This window comes from Oculina patagonica, chromosome 6, assembly GCF_052425735.1.
Source record: "Oculina patagonica isolate OP01 chromosome 6, crgOcupat, whole genome shotgun sequence".
Classification (NCBI taxonomy): Eukaryota; Metazoa; Cnidaria; class Anthozoa; order Scleractinia; family Oculinidae; genus Oculina; species Oculina patagonica.
In genome coordinates, this window is record NC_135763.1 from 14,214,512 (window position 1) to 14,234,448 (window position 19,937).

The following is a 19,937-nucleotide window of genomic DNA, read 5'->3' on the forward strand; positions in this document are numbered from 1 at the left end:
TTTCGATTAAAAATCTAACTTGGCACCGAGGACTTAGACTTTGCCGTACCAGGAGCCCATGACACGTGAGTCAAGATGGATGGCCGAGGTTGACATGGATGTCAAAGGTAAACTACTGCTTTGATGTCACTTTTGAAACAAAGATCGATTCATCAAATAAGTCAGATAACAAAATGACAGCTGATAGTCCACAAATGAATTCTTAATTAAGGTATCAGTATACCCCAAATGACCAGTGTGCGTTGGAGCTGCCTTACCGTCTGTTAATTAAAGCAAACCCCAGCAAAGTATATATTTTCTGAAAGCTTAGGAATTGTAGATTGCGAAGATACATTTATTTTAAGTTCAAATATTAATGTTGTCCAAAAAGAGCGTGTTTTTTCCAAAAGTACCGAGGCTCATAAATCGGGTTCGTTTCCGGACAATTTTGAACGGAAAGAAGCGATCAACATCGCTATGTGTTCTTCACACCTTTCTATAAAAAACTGTGTCGGGGAAAATTGATTACTTGTCTGGTTTGTTTTTGACACGCAGTTAAACTTCAAGAGTGTAAGAAACAACTATTCTCTGCGTTAAAACAGCCATAACTTTTGAAAGAAGAAAAAAATAAAAATTCGCCGACACAGTTTTGTTGCTCGATTATCGGGCAACATTCTTGCCAAATTTCAACGAAAATTGTTGAAACTCCATTGAAAACGAACTTAAAATGTGCGCCTCTCTCTACGAAACTCTGTTTTCGAGATACGAACGAAAATGTATTTTGGGCCGTTCTTCCGGTGTAATGAGATTAATTACACAAGACGTGTGAAAATGACCAGGCCTTGAGCGATAGAATGAAGGTTCATTTTACTTTAACAATATAACTTGTTCAAAGCGGTGTCAAATGTTGCTTCTGGCCGGGAACAGACTGTTGCATGATTTCACACTCACATTCTACCGCTTGCGTTCTAACAATTTTCGTCTCAGTGCAACAGTTTTAAATCTAAAACAACGATAACGTGGAATCACAAGAATCCTAAAGTAGTCAAAGTCGTCAAAGTAAGCCGAGGAACTGCGGGTCGTGATTCCAGGTCGTGCTGTTAGCCATTCAAGCGGCGAAAAACCCGTTGTCGCTATCTACTAGCGCATCTGCCAAATCTTTTGTCCTTTCCCGTTTTTGCAACATTCTTCGAACTTGAGATAGGAATGGGAAAATGTTTCTTTACTGACGTCTGGAAAACTGTGCATTTTGCCAGGGCAAAACACCTAAAGCAACTCGTCGAAAACCAAGAACTCTGATAGTCACGCAACGGTAGCATCGCCGCGCTCCTTTAGACAACCTGTTGACAGCTATCAATATCAAAATATAAATTATAATTAATGGCAAGAAATGTTTTTTCTTCATAACTCTGTGTAGAGTGAATCTTTTTCCATAAAATTTTTTTTGAATGAAAGGTCTAAATGAGATCTATCCGAAAATACCAAAATATATTTTTCTTTGAAATGGTCAATTTTGGGGTATACTGTTACCTTAACCATTTTGAAAATGTCAAAACGACTATACCCTGACAGGGACGGCGGAGCAATTTTCCAAGTGTGTGTGTGGGGGGGGGGGGGGGCTGACTAGTGACTTGAAGTGGGGGGAGGGGGGTTAAAAGACGTTTCTCTTAGTAAGTCTTTCTTTTTTCGGAAATTCTGGGGGGGCTAAAGCCCCCCAGCCCCCGGCTCCGCCGTGCTTGCCTGACTGTGAGTTATTACCAAATTTGACGTGAATCAAAGATACCTTTCTTAAAAGTCAAGCGCGCGATATGCGGACGGCGAATCTGCTGCCTGCATGAGCAGCGTGGCGGGGCTCCGATTGCCAATTTGTCACGTTTCGCTCTTATAGACTCTAAGACAAATAAAGACTACTTTTAGGCTTTCATGTGTACATTGTGTGACATAACTTCTTCACTAAGCGTGATACAATCAACCCGCTGTCGCAGTAATATGTGTATCCCCGTGATATGGCTGATATGCCCAGCTGTGTCACGATATTTTAATTCAATTTTTGATGTACAAAATCACTTTCGATTCACGAATTAAGCGGATAATCCATTCAAACTGCATGAAACTTTTTGCTTGTAAACTTCTGTGTTCTTGTAAGATTCCAGTAAAGTACAATTCAACAGCTAGAACTATTAATATTATTTAAACAAGATATCGAAGTATAGCTAGTGAACGAGTTACCTATAAAACAACCTGGTCCTAGATTTTAATTTCAAAACTTAACAACGAAAGGAAATGAAAAAAAAAGCTCGTTGATCGATCTGAATCTCGGCGAAGATCGTACTGTATTAATTTTACTGACCTTTGGAAAGCACCAGTAAGTTTATCCGCTTTGAAGTCGAGGGAAAATGCATTCCCTAAGACAGGGAGCGTCGTTAAGCGTGGACCCGGCGGCATGTTCCTGAACTCGTAGAGCACCATCAGGTAATGTAACATCAGCAGCAGAAGCAACAGCAACAGAACATTTCCAAAGCTAAGAGAATCGTAAATCGTGGTAAATACCGACGCCATGTTTTGCGAATGTCACTAATGAGTCACTAATGGGTCACCCACTACTGAGCTATAACAAAGGGTCACGCAAACTTACAAAAAGAGACGCAGAAGAAAGGAATTGGGAATGGTAACGCTACCTTAGTGGGCCACTTCAGTAGCACAAAGCGATCAGAGGTACAGCAGAAATCCGTCTGTAAGGAGCAAGATTTTCAGCTTGTAGTTAGCCTAAAAGGATTCTCATGTAGGTTCTTATTTCCATAGGAGAAAAAGGTGCTTGCTGTTGGTCCAACAAGGTAGTCTATACGGGAGTGCCCTTCCCTTGTATAAGCAACATGTATATGTGTGATAAATTTGAGCCACTCTAAGCAAATAATCAAGCCGGTCTATTTTAGTCCTCTGTTTTAGTTCGGTGGAAAATTAATATACCGAAATTATAAGAGATTCTTTACTGCCTCATTACAATATTGTTTTTCCTTTTCGTTCCGATTTTCCAAATAAGCTCCTATTTTAATTTTTCAACAGGTTCTTTTATATTAGGGGTTTGTAGATTTTTCTTTACTGTATTCCTATTTTTCCTATTAAAAGTTTCGCGCCACTTTTAATCAGAAGTGAAACCAAAACCAATCGTGACTCGCTAGCACACGTTTTCTCGCGTTTCGAACCGGCAATATGCATAAGCGTCGAGTTTTGATTGGTTCACTGGTTTGTCTTAACCTTGTGATTGGCCAGAATGATTACTTTGGTTTTTTGGTTTTACGACGCTCAATTTAAAATCGCTCTATCTCAGGGTAAATGTCGCTGGTGTATGGCCAATTTCTCCTGATTCGTTGTCACTGAAAACACATTACATATTTCAGTTGAATTCATCACAATTTTCTGAGAAAATCCAGGTGATCGCTGCTTTAATTTTAGAGAAAGATTTTAAATTATTAGACTGCGTTTGGTTCAGTTGTTATTTAAATTTGCTAAAGCAGGAGTAAAGGTAAATATCCGGTATTTCTTCTCTTCTTTCTTGGTTTTCAGATTAGTTCCTCGTCGTTTATAAGGATAGCAACTGTTAATAACGCTATTTTAGTGAGTGTAGCATGAACTTGGACAACGCTTAAAAAAAAACGGAAAAAAAAAAGAATGAAATTTCCGTAATTTTGATCAAACAAAGGCTAATTCTAGAGAAGGTACATTCAGATATAAGCAATGAGGCAAGCGGAAGAAACCCCATATTTAAAACCTTTTATTGGTAGTTAAAACAATGTACAGACAAGTGGTGCTTGTAAAGGCAGGTGAACGTTAATAGCACTGTACTCTCCGCTCTTAGAAAGAAACGTTCAAGAACTGATTCGGAGTTTAGGAAAGGTAAGATAAATATTGTTTTACCTCTTTTCTGCATCATTAGATTTTGCATTTCCCGATGAATTTAAAAACAAACCTAGGGAAAAATAGTAATTATTTCTTATCAGTTGCATTTGAGTTATTCGCATTTAAGTTCAGCGAAATTCGATATCATCTCGATGATAGGAAATCGATTTACTCGTGCTCGTGTTGTGGGAAATATTCTGACAGGCGAGAATAAACGCCTGTTATAACTTGAATATCGAAACCCTGCACGCTTCATGAGGCAAGAAATTATTTACTTGCCTTTCTTTCGCTTGGTAATGTAAAGGCTTCGATCTGAATTGCAACTAGTTTAATAATTCGTTGCAAAAGAGAGTTTAGTTGTTTATTTTCTACATTTTTCTGAGACAGAAAAAAAATATTTGCCGCCATTTGCGGTATATAAAAGGGTCAATTATAAACATTTAAAATCAATTCACGAAAAGCGTCAGACTTTCAATTGTTGATATTTACCCAGCGCTGTTTTAAACTAGCTGAATAAAGTAGACTAAATGTAGAAACGTCGCAAAAAATGGCAATTAAAACTGCAATTCAGCATAATTTGTTAAGCCTTAGGGGAAAAACCTGTCAATCTGCATAACTTAAGGAAATCGTTTTCTCGCAGGTGCACTCCCGCGCACAACTAGTTCAGGATGTGGGTGAGCGGCATTGAAATCAGTTTAATTTATCATTTGCCTTTGGAAAGTGCGCCCTCATTGCTCTCAATTAAAGTGAGTTTGTTTCTACCATCTTCAAAAATGGCGCGTCTTCAAAAATTAAAGGCTTCATTTTTCATTTTTGTTAGTCACAAACCATTTCAATCCTTTCGAATCCTAATCATCCTCATTTCGTTTCATTTTATTATTGCTTTTTCGGCAATTTTCTACCTTAGTTTCCTATTATTGTTTCCTTCGATTAGAAGTAACATAAATTATCTAACACGTGAGACTGTGTTTGATCACATTTTCAAAAACCGAGAGAAGAATAGTGACGCGTAGCAAATTATTTTCGACGAGATTCGGGATTCAATGATCATGAACAGCCACATTAATACGATCATGATTATATATATATATATATTATATAGCTACAATTAAGAATCCAAGAATAACATTATATACATATACATTTTGATATCACTGCTGATAACCTAGCGTCGAAAACGTTTTGATTTTAGAACTTTAATACCTTTTATCCTTTTTAGCCTTTTTAAAATAATTTTTATCGAGCAAACATTATGACAATAACATATGATATAATAAAGACCACCCATGTAATCAGCTAGGTCAGGAAGGACAAATTATTTTCCGGTTTTCCGTGACGTCATAGTACAAAGCTCTCCTTTCAACTAGATTGAATCGAGAAGTTCTGCAAATTGTTCTTTTTAGAAGATAAACATTTCAAAATTTCACCGACAGCAAATAAATGAAGCGAAATTGACAGGAATTGAAACTAACAGAAAGTGGAATTAACATTGAAAAGGTGGTTACTTAAAAACTAAGACCAATGGTGGCATGGTGAGCTCTGCTTTATACTTTTTTCTTTCAATAATATGTCTTCAGTTATTTTGTTCATATGTTGTCGGTTAAACTTCTGTTCAAAAATCCATTTTATTCAGTTTTCGTTTTATACGTTACTTCGGTTGGTCATAACTGGGCGACTACTTTGTTAAATCCCGCAAGGGCTTATTCAGTCTTCCTCCTCCTCGCAAAGACATTCTACTGTAGCTCAAAAAGTTTACTACTCTCCTTGTTCCTTGTTCCTTGTTCCCACGAATTACCAGAACCGCAACAGGGCATTGAAGATATGATCAGCTACCAATATCGATCCAATCTAAAGGATCAGTGTCGGGGGCATGGATCACAGCAATATGATCGCGCATCATATTGCTGTGATCCATGCCCCCGACACTGATCCTTTAGATTGGATCACAGCAATATGATCGCGCATCAGAATCAGTCACTGCAATTTTTTGGAGAAAAGTTCATACATGTATAGTTACCAAACGTTTTAGATCAGGTATCTTAATAAATGGGTTAAAAAAGAAATCATTGAAGAAATCATTAAGTAAACGAATTTTCAGGATGGTTGATATATAGCAGTATCATTACTAGTTCCGTTTGTCGAATCATATCTCCTCAACACGAATGATGAACTGAGAAGTTCTTTTTTTAATTCTTGGAACAAGACACGGAAAACAATTTATTTCGATGAAATCATCTAAAAGTCGAAATTGGCTCAGTACTAAGGGTTAAAATCAAAACTTCTTCAACCAATCTACAATCTCGGTACACGTCCATATGTCACTTACCATTTTTATTTTTCATGTTTGTTTTCAAAAATCTCTTTAGACTCATTTGGACGATATAGCCAGGCATCAAGGCTCCTGATTATACCGAGCAGTTAAGAGATGGAGATGAGAAATTCATCTTCCACTCAAGAAGAAAATGGCCACATGGTGAAGGGGATATCCACTTCCGTCAGAATTTTCCTGGGGATCTTTATTATCTTATTGGCAGTCATCGGTATTATTGGTAACACCACTGTCGTCACAGTTTTGAAAGTAAAAAACATCTTCACCAGAAAAACTACCAGTTTGATTCTAACGAGTCTTGCTGTGGTCGATCTACTTGGTAGCACAGTGGACATCCCACTAGCCTTTAGCACCATGGTTGCAAGTCCTCCTGATCGTCAATTGCAACTGTACCACTTGTCTTTAGCTCAAGTGGCTCTTGGTCCACTCCTCTTCCTGGGCTACATTACTTGCTTCTTTTTGCTCAGCTTTGATAGGAATGACGCCTTAAGAAAAACCTCGAATAGGCAGGTGTTGCTCACGACAAAGCGAATAATGGTGGTGTTAGCTCTCGCGGTAACGTGTGGTGTTGCAATATCCTTGTTGTATGTCTTCAAAAGCGAAAATCCAAATCCACTTCTTCCACGGAAAACGGAGCCAAGATTATTAACGGTCATTCGTGCGGTTTTATTTTTAGCCTTCGTAATTGCCGTCTCATCCAACGTTTATTTTTATCTAAGAATTAAAAAGTTGATTAAGAACCATACCGAACATGTTGCTGCCAATTTTTCTGAAGAGCAAATAAGCCAATGGCATGTAAAAGAAAGGAAGATTTCCTGGACGGTGATACAAGTCATCATGGTTGTCTGTTTTTCGTATGTGCCTTTTACCATCACTTCGATTATCTATGACAAGGCTGACACAACCGACATACATTTACGAAATGCCATGGCTATATGTCGCTCACTAACCTATCTAAAATACGCTGTGAATGCATTTATCTTTACAAGACTTGATGGGAAATTTCTTAGGGTATTCTTTGACATACTTCGGGGCACTGACTCCAGCAGGAGGAAAATCATCGTGAAATCTTTCGATCGAAGAGTTACCAAAAGCAATGAAGAAGAAAACCCTGATGCGGAAGTCGGTGGCATCGATAAACAGCCCAGGGCACTTCCAGATGTGAACGAAGTGTTAAACGAGAGAGCGAATTCTCTAGATTCAAGACAGGGAAACCCTAAGTTTGCTAGGGTAGCGGTAAGAGAAATGAACCACATTGAAAATGATGTACCGTGTACAAAAACGGAGCTCCTTCTACCAACGATATCAGTAACATCACCTCAAGGAAAAACAATTGTGTTATTAAAAGAGAAAAGACATCGAACGTGGCGGAAGAAGTGCAGTGTGCGACGGAGCCGACGCAAAAAACATTCTGGGCAACAATCAGAAGCTGCAGTGTGAGAAAACCACTCCTAAATTGAGTGGAAGGCAAACAACTGTGTCCGTAGCAGCTCTTCACGAGATCTCACATGAATGATACGCCAACTGGCTTTGAGAAAACAATAGAAAAAACAACAGGAACAATGACATTTTCCCCCAAAACAGTAGCAACTGCTACACTAGAGGACCAATGGAACTACAAGTATACGTGAGCGTGAGCTGCTACACTAGTAAATTAATATGCAGTGGATGTGGCTCAAAGCCCGCGACACATCCTTTTCAACAACTGACTACTTTGAAATGCGTTTAAAACAGGTCCGTCTCAGCTGCTATCATTTAGACAAAGTCACAAACGTCTCTCCAGCTCTATGAAAATTGAGGTTGCGAATACTCAACAGGCAGCAGTTTATTAACTTTAAAACAAGTTGGACATATGCCAAAGGAACTTTTTTTAGATTTATTGTAAGTCAATTCCATTCGATGAATAAAAGCCAATGATCAAACTGTTTAGTAATTTCTTTTTTTTTTGGCTTTCGGCTTTGGTGAGGAGGTGTAGCCGTCAGTGAATATCGTTTAAATTTCGCCTTTTCCATATTTGTCAATTTGGAACTGTGCTCACCTAAATATTAATATATTGAAAGGAATTTGCATTTGCTTTTGTTGATTTAAAAAACTCGAGCCATTTTCTCCTTTAATTGGAAGTAACATCAAACCTACTCGCGTTCTTGACTTGAACACACATGTTTTCCCGCGCTTAATAATAATAATTGTTTAATAATAATGGTTTATTTGCATTCTAAAAGCAATATTAGCTCTTCTATGCAAAAAACTATGATATAAACAACACCGGCTATGAACTGTTAAATAAACGGCACGCAATGCATGCAAAAGTGATGACGTTTCCCAAGGAGGTCTTAAATAACTAGTAATACGTGACTCGCAGGGCCTCGCGAAGCTCTGGGTTAATGTTGCCTAGTAACGGACAAAATACAGCAGACAGAATAGAAACAGAAACTGAACAACAACGAACTGCACGATTACAGAGACTTCGACAAAATACAGCAGACAGAACAGAAACAGAAACTGAACAACAACGAACTGCACGATTACAGAGACTTCGACAAAATACAGCAGGCACAATAGAAACAGAAACTGAACAACAACGAACTGCACGATTACAGAGACTTCGACAAAATACCGCGGACAGAATAATAATTAACAGGAAATTTGTCAAAAAATTAATGTATGATAATAAAAGTAGATGACAACTTTTGTATTGAATGATTTTTCAACAAACTTTGCGTTTTCTTAGCCTATAGCGTGACATCTGGTATACGAACGATGCACGATACTTCTCCAGTGACCAAGGTCACTCGGCGCGTCGGTGTCTCTTTCGTTTACATTTGTGTATTAGTCCTTTCTAACATCCCTGGAAAATCTTGCTTTGTGTTCTTCGCGGCGATTTTTTGTTGTGTAATATTTAAACTTAATCTCTGTTCACGTCTCTTATTTCTGTAAGTTAGTTCCCATCCATGTCTCTAATTCCCAGTGCTTCGGTTAGGGTAACCGTAAAAACGTCCAATGAAATTTCGCTCCCTGGCATTAAGCCATAGTCATCGCTTAAAAATGTAAAAGTTTAGACTATGGTGAAATATACAATGTGCTCCGAAGTTGAAAAGGGTAAGATAATATCATAAATTGTAAGATAAAACATATTATAATAAATTGTCTGCGTCTTTACTCTTGAAGTGAGCTTTGGAGAGGTGGTGAAACTCGTGCGGTTCGCTGGATTTTCGTCTTATTCTCGGCAGACCGCGGTCAAACATCTAAGGCAGCTTTTCTTCCTATTTTGGAAAATTTCGTTCATTTTGAAGTGTTAGTATGTGCAAGGATAGATAAAATAGTTGCCGAGTGTAAACATTTTCCATTTCCTCAGGTAAACGAGTGTTTTTACTTTTTCAATGTTACGCATCCGAACCAAAGTGCTTTGACAAAATGGCGCCGACAAGTGCGCATGCCGCTATTTTGAAACACGTATAACTTTTTTAGTAAAGCTCAAAAAAACTTAGTAGACCCTGAGGAGACAGGTTATGTACCAATCTTTGTACTGTGAAAATTTAAACCTTATCTTTGAAGGACTTTTCTTGTTTTTTTTTTTTTTTTTTTTTTTTTTTTTTGCATAATTCTGTCGTTTGACCGCGGTCGATCCTTGTACATAATTTGTGTTCAATTGAGATTCACTGCTTGAGTGTAGCGTCCTAGTCCTAATGGCACACGAAATACTAGAGCGGCTTTCACTTGAGTGTCGAAAGTAATTTGCGTTTGCTTTGGTTTTGCGTTCACTACGCTTAGTGATTGGTTTAAAAATTTCGCGCCACTTTCTCGGCCAATCAGGAGTAAAACCAAAACCAATTGTGACTCGCTGGCGCACGTTTTCCCGCGCTTCGTGCCAACTACATGTAATTGCTTCGAGTTTTGATTGGTTCACTCGATTGTCTGTGTCCTTTGTGATTGGCTAGAGTAATTACTTTGGTTTTGGTTTTACGACACTCAATTGAAAACTGCTCTATCAGGGGCGTAACTTTTAACATAGCCAGCTTTTCGAAGAGTTGCATGTAACACTGGTTAACACGCCCTATCCAGAAGGCTCCCAAATTTTCACTTGCTAGTTATTTCTTGTACTTATCGCGAAAAGGTAGTTGCGAGATTTAAAATGTCAAGGTACCTTCAGTACATTCTGTTGTACCGGCCGCGACATTCAAATCGGTTCACATGGAATCTATATGAGATATCATTTGATTCACGCTCTGCCTTTTGGCCTAGGCTGAGAAACCGAAAAACAGGGGAATATAAGGTGAAAGGCTCAGGAAATTCTTCCATTGTGGGGTCTTGCTCCCACTATGTTATCTTGTAGGAGATTTGCTTGTGGCTTTGTGGATTTGTGCTTTACGAGAGTTGTCACCAATCGAGCTGGTCGTCTCTTTATCGCGATCTTAAGGCAATGGTTAGACGAGACAGGTCTGTCAGGTAGTTAATGATATAAGAAGATAGTTTCCTTACAGAAAATACTTCGAAGTAAGACTTGTAAGAATCTTCCGGTATCTCTGGAATCCACTCTGAAGTCTTACATTAAGTGTTTTGTTTGCGCTATTACTCGCGTGAATCTGTTACCATCTCACGGAGTTTTACACTGGCTACAAGTTTTTTTTTTTTATCTGATCATTTGGTGCAGTACATTTATCTCATGTTGCGATTACCTTCCCCCCCCCCCCTCAATTAACTGCCCAGAGCTGAAATTTTAATCTCTTACTTCTACGTGGCGTGACGTGCGTTACATCAGTTTTATATTTGGGTGCAGTGCAAACAACAACAATTCAGTGGCAATGATAAGTCTAAAAGTTCGTAAGCCCCCACATGTCCGCACCGCAAACCGGTTATTTTTGTCTATTACGCCAGTTATAATTCTTTACAAGCCGACCATATGCTGTGGCTAAACGTTTCTTTTGAGACTCCCCGGCTTCAAAATGTAGGTCTCCGAAAATTTCTCTCCCTTAAAACCACCCCAACCCTTAGCCCCAACGACAGCCCCATCCCCCTTGGCCTTCCCCAAATAGGCCAGGCTACAAAGCGCTGTAACCGGATACCGATGAAAAGACGCAAGGCGAACGCAAGGCGCGAGGGTGTTCATCGTGTTGTGCTTTTCTCTGGGTTAGATTTGTGCGCCCTTCGGTTTGAAAGATCGCAGTCAAAATATCCAAGAAGACTGTTTTGGCCCGGGGAAGGTGTAGATGGTGAGTTTTGCCCAACCTAATAATGTTTTCACATCGAAAAGGTCTGTAAAACTCAGCCGTTTATCTCTGCTGAGATCTTTGTCTCGATCTTGGATCATCTTGCTGCATGCACGAAACACAAGATTGCTTTCACCGACGAAACTAACGTTTTGTTTATTTTCCAGGTATGGAATCAGGATTTATTGGAGGCTGTTTAAGCTTCCTTTCACTGTTACAGCTCCTTCTGGTTTTTAAAAAATCCATTTAATCCGAGAATACACCGGGATTCGTGTGACTGAAAATGTACACAAACAGTTTGCGCGCCATACTGGAATCAGAGGCGTTGTTCTGCTTCGAAAAAAGTCTGTTGGGTGAGTTGTGTTCTACTGAAGTGTTTTTCTGAGTTTTAAAGGCCTAAATGAAACGCTTAGCTTTTAATCTGAGTTGTTTGCTACCTCTGGAAAGCAAACAGCTGAGTTAAACGTTTCTTTGAATAACATGATAATTTGGATCATTAGCAGAAGAATGAATTAAGCCACTCGCACGAAACACGACCGTATGAAATTCGCCAGTAATTTGATTGCACTGCGTCTAAATACAGGCTTGTCTAACATTTTGTTTTCTATTCAGGTATCGAAGTCAGGATTACGTGGATTTTGCTGCGTGGTGCTGGAATTTTTTCTAGCTTTGGAAAACAGAGTATACAGTACGTGTAGCCGTAAAATGGGATCAGTGTGCCATATTTGCTCCCCCTTCGAACGAGGATTGCGATTATTCATGGTCATAAAGGTAAGCCAAAGTTAAGTTATAAAACTCAATATTTACGAGAAGAGGAATATTTCCAGTTATTCGAATTGTTATCTAGTGTAAAATTGATTTGTTTTGATTGAATAGCAAAAATGAAAGAAAGGGCGTGACCATGTGCTGCAGGCTTGCTATCCTATGTTTGTGTGGGCACGGCTCTCCAATATAACTCTTTTCATTTCTTATTCAAGGTTTCTTAGATTGGCCTTTGTGGATGTGTGTTTGCTATAAAATGAAGTCAAAATATTTTGTTTGTTCAAGTGTTGTGTTTATGCATTTTTGCACTGTTTAAAAGCATGCAAGAGTTTTCATGCATTTTTGCCGTCTTTAAAAGCATGCAAGAGCGCTGTTATGAGTTTAGTTTTCAACCTGTGAGACTATGCACAACAATAGAACAATTGCAAAAAATTGCAGTTGTTGTAGCATGTTCAGTTACATTTGTATATTCTGATGCATTGTAACAAACCTGGCAGGGGTGGGGGGGGGAGGGGGGCAAATCCAAACAGTGAACTTTATGGTTAGGCCCTACCCAAAAGGGGTACTTGTTTTAGGCTGTACATATGTAAAAGGGTTGAGACGTGAACAGAGATGAAGTTTAGCACAACAAGAAATTGCTGCAAAGAACATATGTATACATAGCAAAATACTCCTGGAAAGTTAGACTCTAGTTGACTCTACTCCGCGGTTGCATACAGATTTTCACCTTTGGATTTAAACATAGCTTAAACGCAATTCCAAATCCCTTAAAATGTCTTTACTCTGTTTTGCTATAATTTCCATAAAAAAGCCTTACGTAATTTACTTTTGTGGTCGGCGGTTAAAGGATAAACATGCGTCTTTTGTTACCAATGCAGACAAAGCGTAACTCTGCTGCCACTTTTTACTGAAATAATGAATCTCGGCTACAGTGGTCGTAAGAAATAGTTTAACATCTCATTTAAATGGTTTCTAAATGCTCTGATTTTGTAAATACAATTCAATGTTCGCATTACTGGGTGAAATGTTAAAATTCTCAAAACAGTAAACAAAAGGATACTTATTCAACTGTCATGTTCGTATAGTAGTCACTCATTGTCCTTCTCCATTGAAATCGGTTAAATGTCTTTCCCGTAAATATCACACCTTTTTTTTAAGTCTGACAAAACGAATGATACCAAACACTCTTCAGCGTAATGTTCGTAAACACCGAAGGTATTCCCTAAAGGAATAAACCAAGACCTCAGGGTAAAAATGCCAGCAGCCTGACCCATTTCTGAATGACACACTTAAATCGGCATGAAGATGTACAATCTGTTTGGTGTCATCAAATAGATTGTTAATTTCACTGTGGAGGAGTCAAAAAATCCTTCCATGTTTTCACCTTTTTTATCTTTTATCATGGTGTTTGGCTGTACGTACTACATGTATTCACAGCTGGGACACTTGACAGTAGCTGTATCAGGAGCATCAGGTGTTTTGGATTTGCATCTTATGCAGATGTATGCCTTTTTGTCATTTACAGCCAAAAAGATTCTGTGATTTTCTTCTTTGCCTTTGCCCAGTTTGGTTTCATGTTTTTAGCTGCAGTAGAAATTCAGTGTTGTCCTACTTTTCAGTTGTACTTGCTTTGGTAGAACTGAGATATATTCCTTGTTGTAGCTAGCAGATCAATTTGAGTTACATGTACATGTATGATTGGTCCTTTTCCACTTGGTCAATTTATTTTCCCACAAAATTAGTGGGAGCTATTAGCAACCAAAATATCTAATTAAAAATGGCAGAAGGCATTGATCACATCAGCGTGGGATCCCACACAGTAAACATCATGTACATTTGTTGAAACTCACCATGTAAGCACTTTTATTTAGTTTTCTCATTCAGGATAGACCAATGTCACAAAATGTAATTTACAAAAGGGTCTTCAAAACAATAATTGTTGAAATTTGTGAACAAATGTAATTTGCAACAGAAAACACTGAAACACATCAAGTAAAATCACTTTCTGTAAAAAGGGCTAGTGATACATCAAAGAAAAAATTAAATAACTTAACAAACTATGGACCATTTAAAGGCACAAATAGATGCAAGTCTGTTAAAGATATCTCCATGCTGTTCCAAACATTTGCTGAAAACTTATAAATAGTCTTATCTTGTACTTTTTCCTGGCTTATTGTAGTAAGTAAAAATAATAATTGATTCTATGACCAGTTGGTTGGTGCTGAAATTGGTTGAAAGTGAATGAACCTGCCGATATTGTACCCACCTGTGGGTTAACGAAAGGGATACAATCCCACAATTCACTTGCTTTTTCTTCAGGGGATCTTGGTGCAAATTCTTTAAATTGAAACTGGAAAATGATGCCCTTCTCAAGAATGGGCACAGGTGTGGTTTCTCTTTGGTTAATGTGAACAGTGTGGTTTAACAGTGAAGTCATGCTGATACAATATCAGTAAACAAATTTCTGGTTTTGCACTAACGGAAGTCTCTGAAAAGGAATCTGCCCTGGAGTTTTGCATACAAAACATTTTGTCCTCAAGAATGCATTAAAATACTCTTGATCTCTCTTCACATCTTCATGACTTCATGGGTGCACTACAAAAGGTTATAAAAACATGCTGTGACTGAAAAATTCTTTATTCATTGGAATGGTTGAGAACAAATAAATCAAAATCCCATTAATTTTAGCAAAGAATGTCAATGACTGTAAATGGAGATTATCCAAATACTTCCTAAGATCAATGAAATAGTCTGAGATTACTGAAGATTATACAAAGAATTAAAAGCAACACTTAGCTTAAATGCACATGCGTATATCCTATTTTTAGCTATTATTGGATGATGTTGGACAAATTAGCAAAAATTATTGATACTTAGTAAGTGTTGTCTGGCCAAGCTGATGTTTGAAGCAGATATTTAACACAAAAAACCTCAGAATTATTGCCATCAATTCCTGATACCAAAAAATCCAGTATAGTAAAAATTTTTGGTTCCCAATATAGTTGTTACTAAAATAGTTATTTATTAAATAATTTTCAATATACATTTTTACATTTATACATTAAACACCAAATGCATTATTGTTTTTTTGGGATCGAAACTAACTTTTAACAATACTTTCGACTTTGGAAAGTAGACTTCAAATTTGACTTTCCATCTCAAAATTTTACTATCCAAAATGGACGACGGTTTTATAGTTGCTAACCATGTTAAATTAAAATATCCTACTACATGTATGTGTCTTATGGCATTGTTTTAGTCGTAAAATTTGGACGTCTCTCATCCTCCATCCACTAGCCCACAAAACTGCAGTCCAGGTTGAGGGTCAAACTCGGCAACACTAGGCCATTCAATACGAATTGTTGTGAGACAGTCTAATACTTCAACTGACAAGTATGATCTCCAGTCTGACTTTATTTCCCCATTACTGTAAAACCCGCTAACAACAACATGCTGTTAACAGCGGTAGAAATGAATCAGAAGTACTTTTGCTGGTTTGTCCTTCGTCAACTTTTTCTTTTTCTTAATCATCACCACTACGTCAAGGAAAACCTAACCGAAATAGACTCATTTCCCTGGGTAGATTTCTTTGCATCACATACGTGTCAGAAGAGGAATCCAAAATGGTGCACAGTATTGCATCATACCATGTGTTTTTATAGTACCGAGACCTTCTGGGGAGTTCTCTCGATCCGATATGGCAGAAAATGCGAGAATCGAAAATAGCGTGTCAAATAGCATATTTTTTTTTAAGACGAGTAGTCATTGTTATGTGGGTATGTGTATCATTTTCTACATTTTTTTACACACTTTTTTTTTCACTTAAGCACTTTAAGTATACAATTTGCTTTCCAGTAAAGCCTGAAATTTACTTTCCAGTTCGGGTAAGTATTTTGGTTCATTTTCGCATTTTTTTACTTTCCAAGAAGAAAACTTACTTTCCAGTGAAAATCGGGAAAGTGTTAGTGTCGAGCCCTGTTTTTAATTTATGGAACACTTTAATTTAAGATATATCATAAGGCATGCTCGTCTATATAACAAGCCAGGAAGCATTGTTATTCAATTGTTACTAAAGCAATTTTCAAATCAGTGTCAAAAGCAACACAATTTGTATTTGAATTTAAAATCTTGTGCCACATATATACTCATTCAATTAAAAATACAACCAAAACCAATTGCAATTGGGTCACAAGATTTTTTTTCTGCTTGCTAGCTGTTGGTGGCTCATTTCATTATAGTTGTGATCGATTCACTGTGTTATTTTCAATCGCTATTCACTCATTGACTGTTGTAGTTTGTTTGGTTTTGGTTTTACAACACAGAAAATCAAAAAACCTGCTTCATTTACACATTGTCAAAGTTAATAAACCACAAAACGTTTTGATAAACATCATCATCTGCTGTAACCATGGACCTGGATGCATGTATATTTTGTCAAGATGACCCTGTTTTCGAAACGGCTTTCAGGTCAACCCAACATAGACCACTATCAGTGTCACGCTGAACATTACGACTACTAAATAGTTTGATGAATGCTAGTTCTGACCTTTTTTAGCCACTTTCAAATCAACAAAATACTTTATTCGGCCAATTCCACCTGAGTAGGGTCCACCAGAAATTTTTACAAAGTAGGACACCACTCTGGGTCTGTCTCTACTTGCTCTATCCTCCAAACTTCTGATTTGCCAGTAAATCATTTCTGACTTGTCTCGAAGAGAACTTCTTTCTATTGAGGTACACCTCAGCCCAGCAAGCTTGAGGGCAATCTTAAGGGGCTCAGAAGAAAGCTGCAAACTGAAGATATCAACATGTTTCTCTGGTTCATTCACTTCCTCGTCAATCAAAGCATATTGTTGCTCTTTATCATCAGATATCTGCCCAGAGAGACACATGTACTTTACCCAGTCAAATATCTAAAATGAAAGAGAAAGTATTTTGCTAAAGTAATCTAGTTGTTGTTTGTTAGCTTTTTTTAAACCAGAGAAGTCAACCAATATAAGAATGAATGACCCTCCAACCAACTAAACAATCTAGATCAACTGAGTGACTATAAAGGACATTCTAATAAATGTGGATATGTAATGGCTCAGCATTAATCCGATTGCTTGAGAAACTAGGTGACACCATAATCACCATGTAACACTTGAGTAAGGGTATTTCTATGAGACTTAAAGATGTGGGTATGAAATTAGGCGAAGATATTGATGCATATTTCTACAGAACGACATACCCTGTATGTCTCCTTGACAGTATAACTTCTGGATGAAGTTGATTCATTATTCTTTGGCAAATCGATCCAGGTATTGAATCTTTCATAGACATACATGGACCAGCTGTGTTCTGGTCCTTGTTCCTTTATACCTTCAGGTGTATGTGATGCAAAAGGTGGAGACTTATTGTCTGTTGATGATGAATGAAAAAAAAGGTGTACATGTAATAAATTAATGCTGTTGTAAGATGCAAAGTAAACTGTCTTTTACATGTAGAGGGTGTTGGTTTGTTTACTCATACTAACTTTAAATATACCAGTCTATAAACCTACACAAATATAAAAGTTAACATTTATTTAACATTTAAAAATTATTTAAAATCTATTTTTTTGCAATCTGAGTAGTGGCCTTGACAGAAGGAAAAGGTCATAATTTGTATCGCCTTGCCTTTCGATTCATCTCAAATTTTATATATTTATTGATCTTGAAAACTCATTTACTATCTGAAAAAAGCTTTTTCCATTCATCATTACCTCAAATTTGCCCTGAATCAGTCCTTTATTGTCAAACTTACACAAACAAGAATATCTCTTGAGCATCATAAATGTTACTTTCACACAAACTGAGATAAAATTGAAAAAATGCAATCCGTTTCAAGGGTCTAGAATTTAGTCAACCTATCAATACATCACATGACTCCTTCTTAATTTTGCCCAGTGAGACAGGGATACTAGGAACGGGAGTAAATTCCATTTCTTGTGAGCTTTTCTCACAAGTGATCTTGGTGCAAACTTTTGAAATTCAAACTGGAAAATAATAGAACTCTCTTTAATTGGTGTGGGTGCGGCCTCTCCGTGGTTAAGGGGATATAAATGCTGATGACAATGTGGACAAGGTAGCTCTATTGTTGTTTGGTAAAGCATTTCAGCAAACATGATTCAGGAATCTGCTTTGAGCAACAAGGACGTTTTTGAGAAGGTATCTCCCCTGGGGTATAATCGTTTCATACACTCTCTATCCCTCTTGTAATTTCTGCATCTTCTTTTCCCATGTTGTGTAACTAACTCAAAAAGAAAGAAAAAGGTGTCAGTATTAAAGATGACTCCTTTGTGCTAACAATTAGTGGATTGTGTTGTCCCTGGAGAACTGTTTGAGTTGCAATTCATTCTTATTAAGAACAGTGTCCAGAGTATATCTTTGCATTTATTGCCATGGACAACATTTGTCCAAAAACATAGGTCGATTTGTATAGGTCGACATAGTGAAAAAAGCTTTACTTTCAACACTTCGATTGGTCAGGGCAGAGCACTCAATCGGGGAAACATAATCTTGTCATTGAGAAAATCCCTTGTATGCTCCTCAACTGTTTAACATACCCTTTACATTGAAATTTTGGCTTGGGTTTTCAGTGCAGCATGCTTTAACAATCTACAGCTTATTTGAAACAAATGGCATTCCACTTTGTGTAAAAAGAAAAAACTGACCCACAGGTAACTTATGCACGAATGGCTTCCATTCAAGTACATATAAGTGGGGCCACTAAGATTTTAAAATGCGAGTGTAGACTTTTGTAGTTCCTCTTTAGTTCAATTCCTTGTTCGATGGCATCTTGAAATTTTGGTTAGCTCTAAAAGGTTCTTCCATTTTTAACGGAAATTCCCCATCGAATGTAACTTAAGAATTCCCAGTGAGTTTTGTTTTTGTTGTTGTTCCAATCCACGAGACCTATAATTGAAATTCATTTACAAATAAATCAACATGAAAACAAATTTTTTTTTTTCGATAAATGGATTTCCGAAAAAAAGCGATGCATTTCAACTTAAAATGTTGAACTCTGTAACACCTATTTGAAAACTGATCTCTATTTTAACATAGTTGCTGGCAGATCTCTTCCTAGGAACTTCTAAGCTTGAAAACGCCTTCTTCTCTTTATAAATACGTTTACGGGGTACATTAAACTTCATTCAAAAAGATATTTATATCACGAATGAAAACAAGTAGTATAGTAGTTGGGGGTACGAGACCAAAAATTTTTGGATCTCTTACTCCCCAACTACTATACTACTAACCAGTGCTGGATTTAAAACTGGATCCAAAACTGGATCCAAAAATGGATTTGAAAAATGGATTCAAAAAATAGAATCAAAAATGGAATCAAAAATGGAAATTAAAAATGGAACCAAATATCAAAATCTCTTATACTCTTTTTCAAAATTTTGGATACAGTGCGTTTAAACAAGCCTTGATATCATAACTGAAATATCAATCTGGAAAACCAAGCGAAGCCGAGTTTTATGATGTTTTTGAAATTTATTTCAAAATCTCTTATACTCTTTTTTAAAAATCTTGCATCTTAGTGCGTTTAAAATGAATGTCTTATATTACATTTTCAATATAATATTTTTGTATTTTTATCAGATTTTTGAACATGTTTTTATGAAGGATCATATTTGATATAATACCGAGATCAGTACAAATGTTAACTAATCTATTTGATTGTTCCTTTTCACTTAATTGTAAGAAAAGTGTATTGTCTTTAATGCAATGTTTTTC

At 37.2% G+C, this 19,937-nt stretch overlaps 3 protein-coding genes and 1 long non-coding RNA gene across 4 annotated transcripts in view; 2 read left to right on the plus strand and 2 right to left on the minus strand.

Annotated features, from left to right (window-relative positions):
* The window catches only part of LOC144657356 (steroid 17-alpha-hydroxylase/17,20 lyase-like), an 11,669-nt gene extending 9,123 nt beyond the window's left edge, over window positions 1-2,546 (minus strand). The window contains exon 1 of the mRNA XM_078517700.1: window positions 2,330-2,546. Coding sequence (XP_078373826.1) covers window positions 2,330-2,538 — 209 coding nt within the window. The 5' untranslated portion in view covers window positions 2,539-2,546. The remainder of the gene's footprint in view (window positions 1-2,329) is intronic.
* The window catches only part of LOC144657375 (putative G-protein coupled receptor 45), a 287,434-nt gene that overhangs the window by 83,022 nt on the left and 184,475 nt on the right, over window positions 1-19,937 (minus strand). The window lies entirely within an intron of this gene.
* On the plus strand, window positions 6,347-7,645 carry LOC144657871 (uncharacterized). The gene has a single exon (XM_078518230.1). It carries the CDS (start codon window positions 6,347-6,349, stop codon window positions 7,643-7,645), a length of 1,299 nt encoding a protein of 432 aa, XP_078374356.1.
* LOC144657399 (uncharacterized) overlaps window positions 11,291-19,937 on the plus strand; it is a 65,519-nt gene continuing 56,872 nt past the window's right edge. The window contains exons 1-3 of the long non-coding RNA XR_013571517.1: window positions 11,291-11,415; window positions 11,580-11,765; window positions 12,025-12,183. This is a non-coding gene — a long non-coding RNA (uncharacterized LOC144657399). The remainder of the gene's footprint in view (window positions 11,416-11,579; window positions 11,766-12,024; window positions 12,184-19,937) is intronic.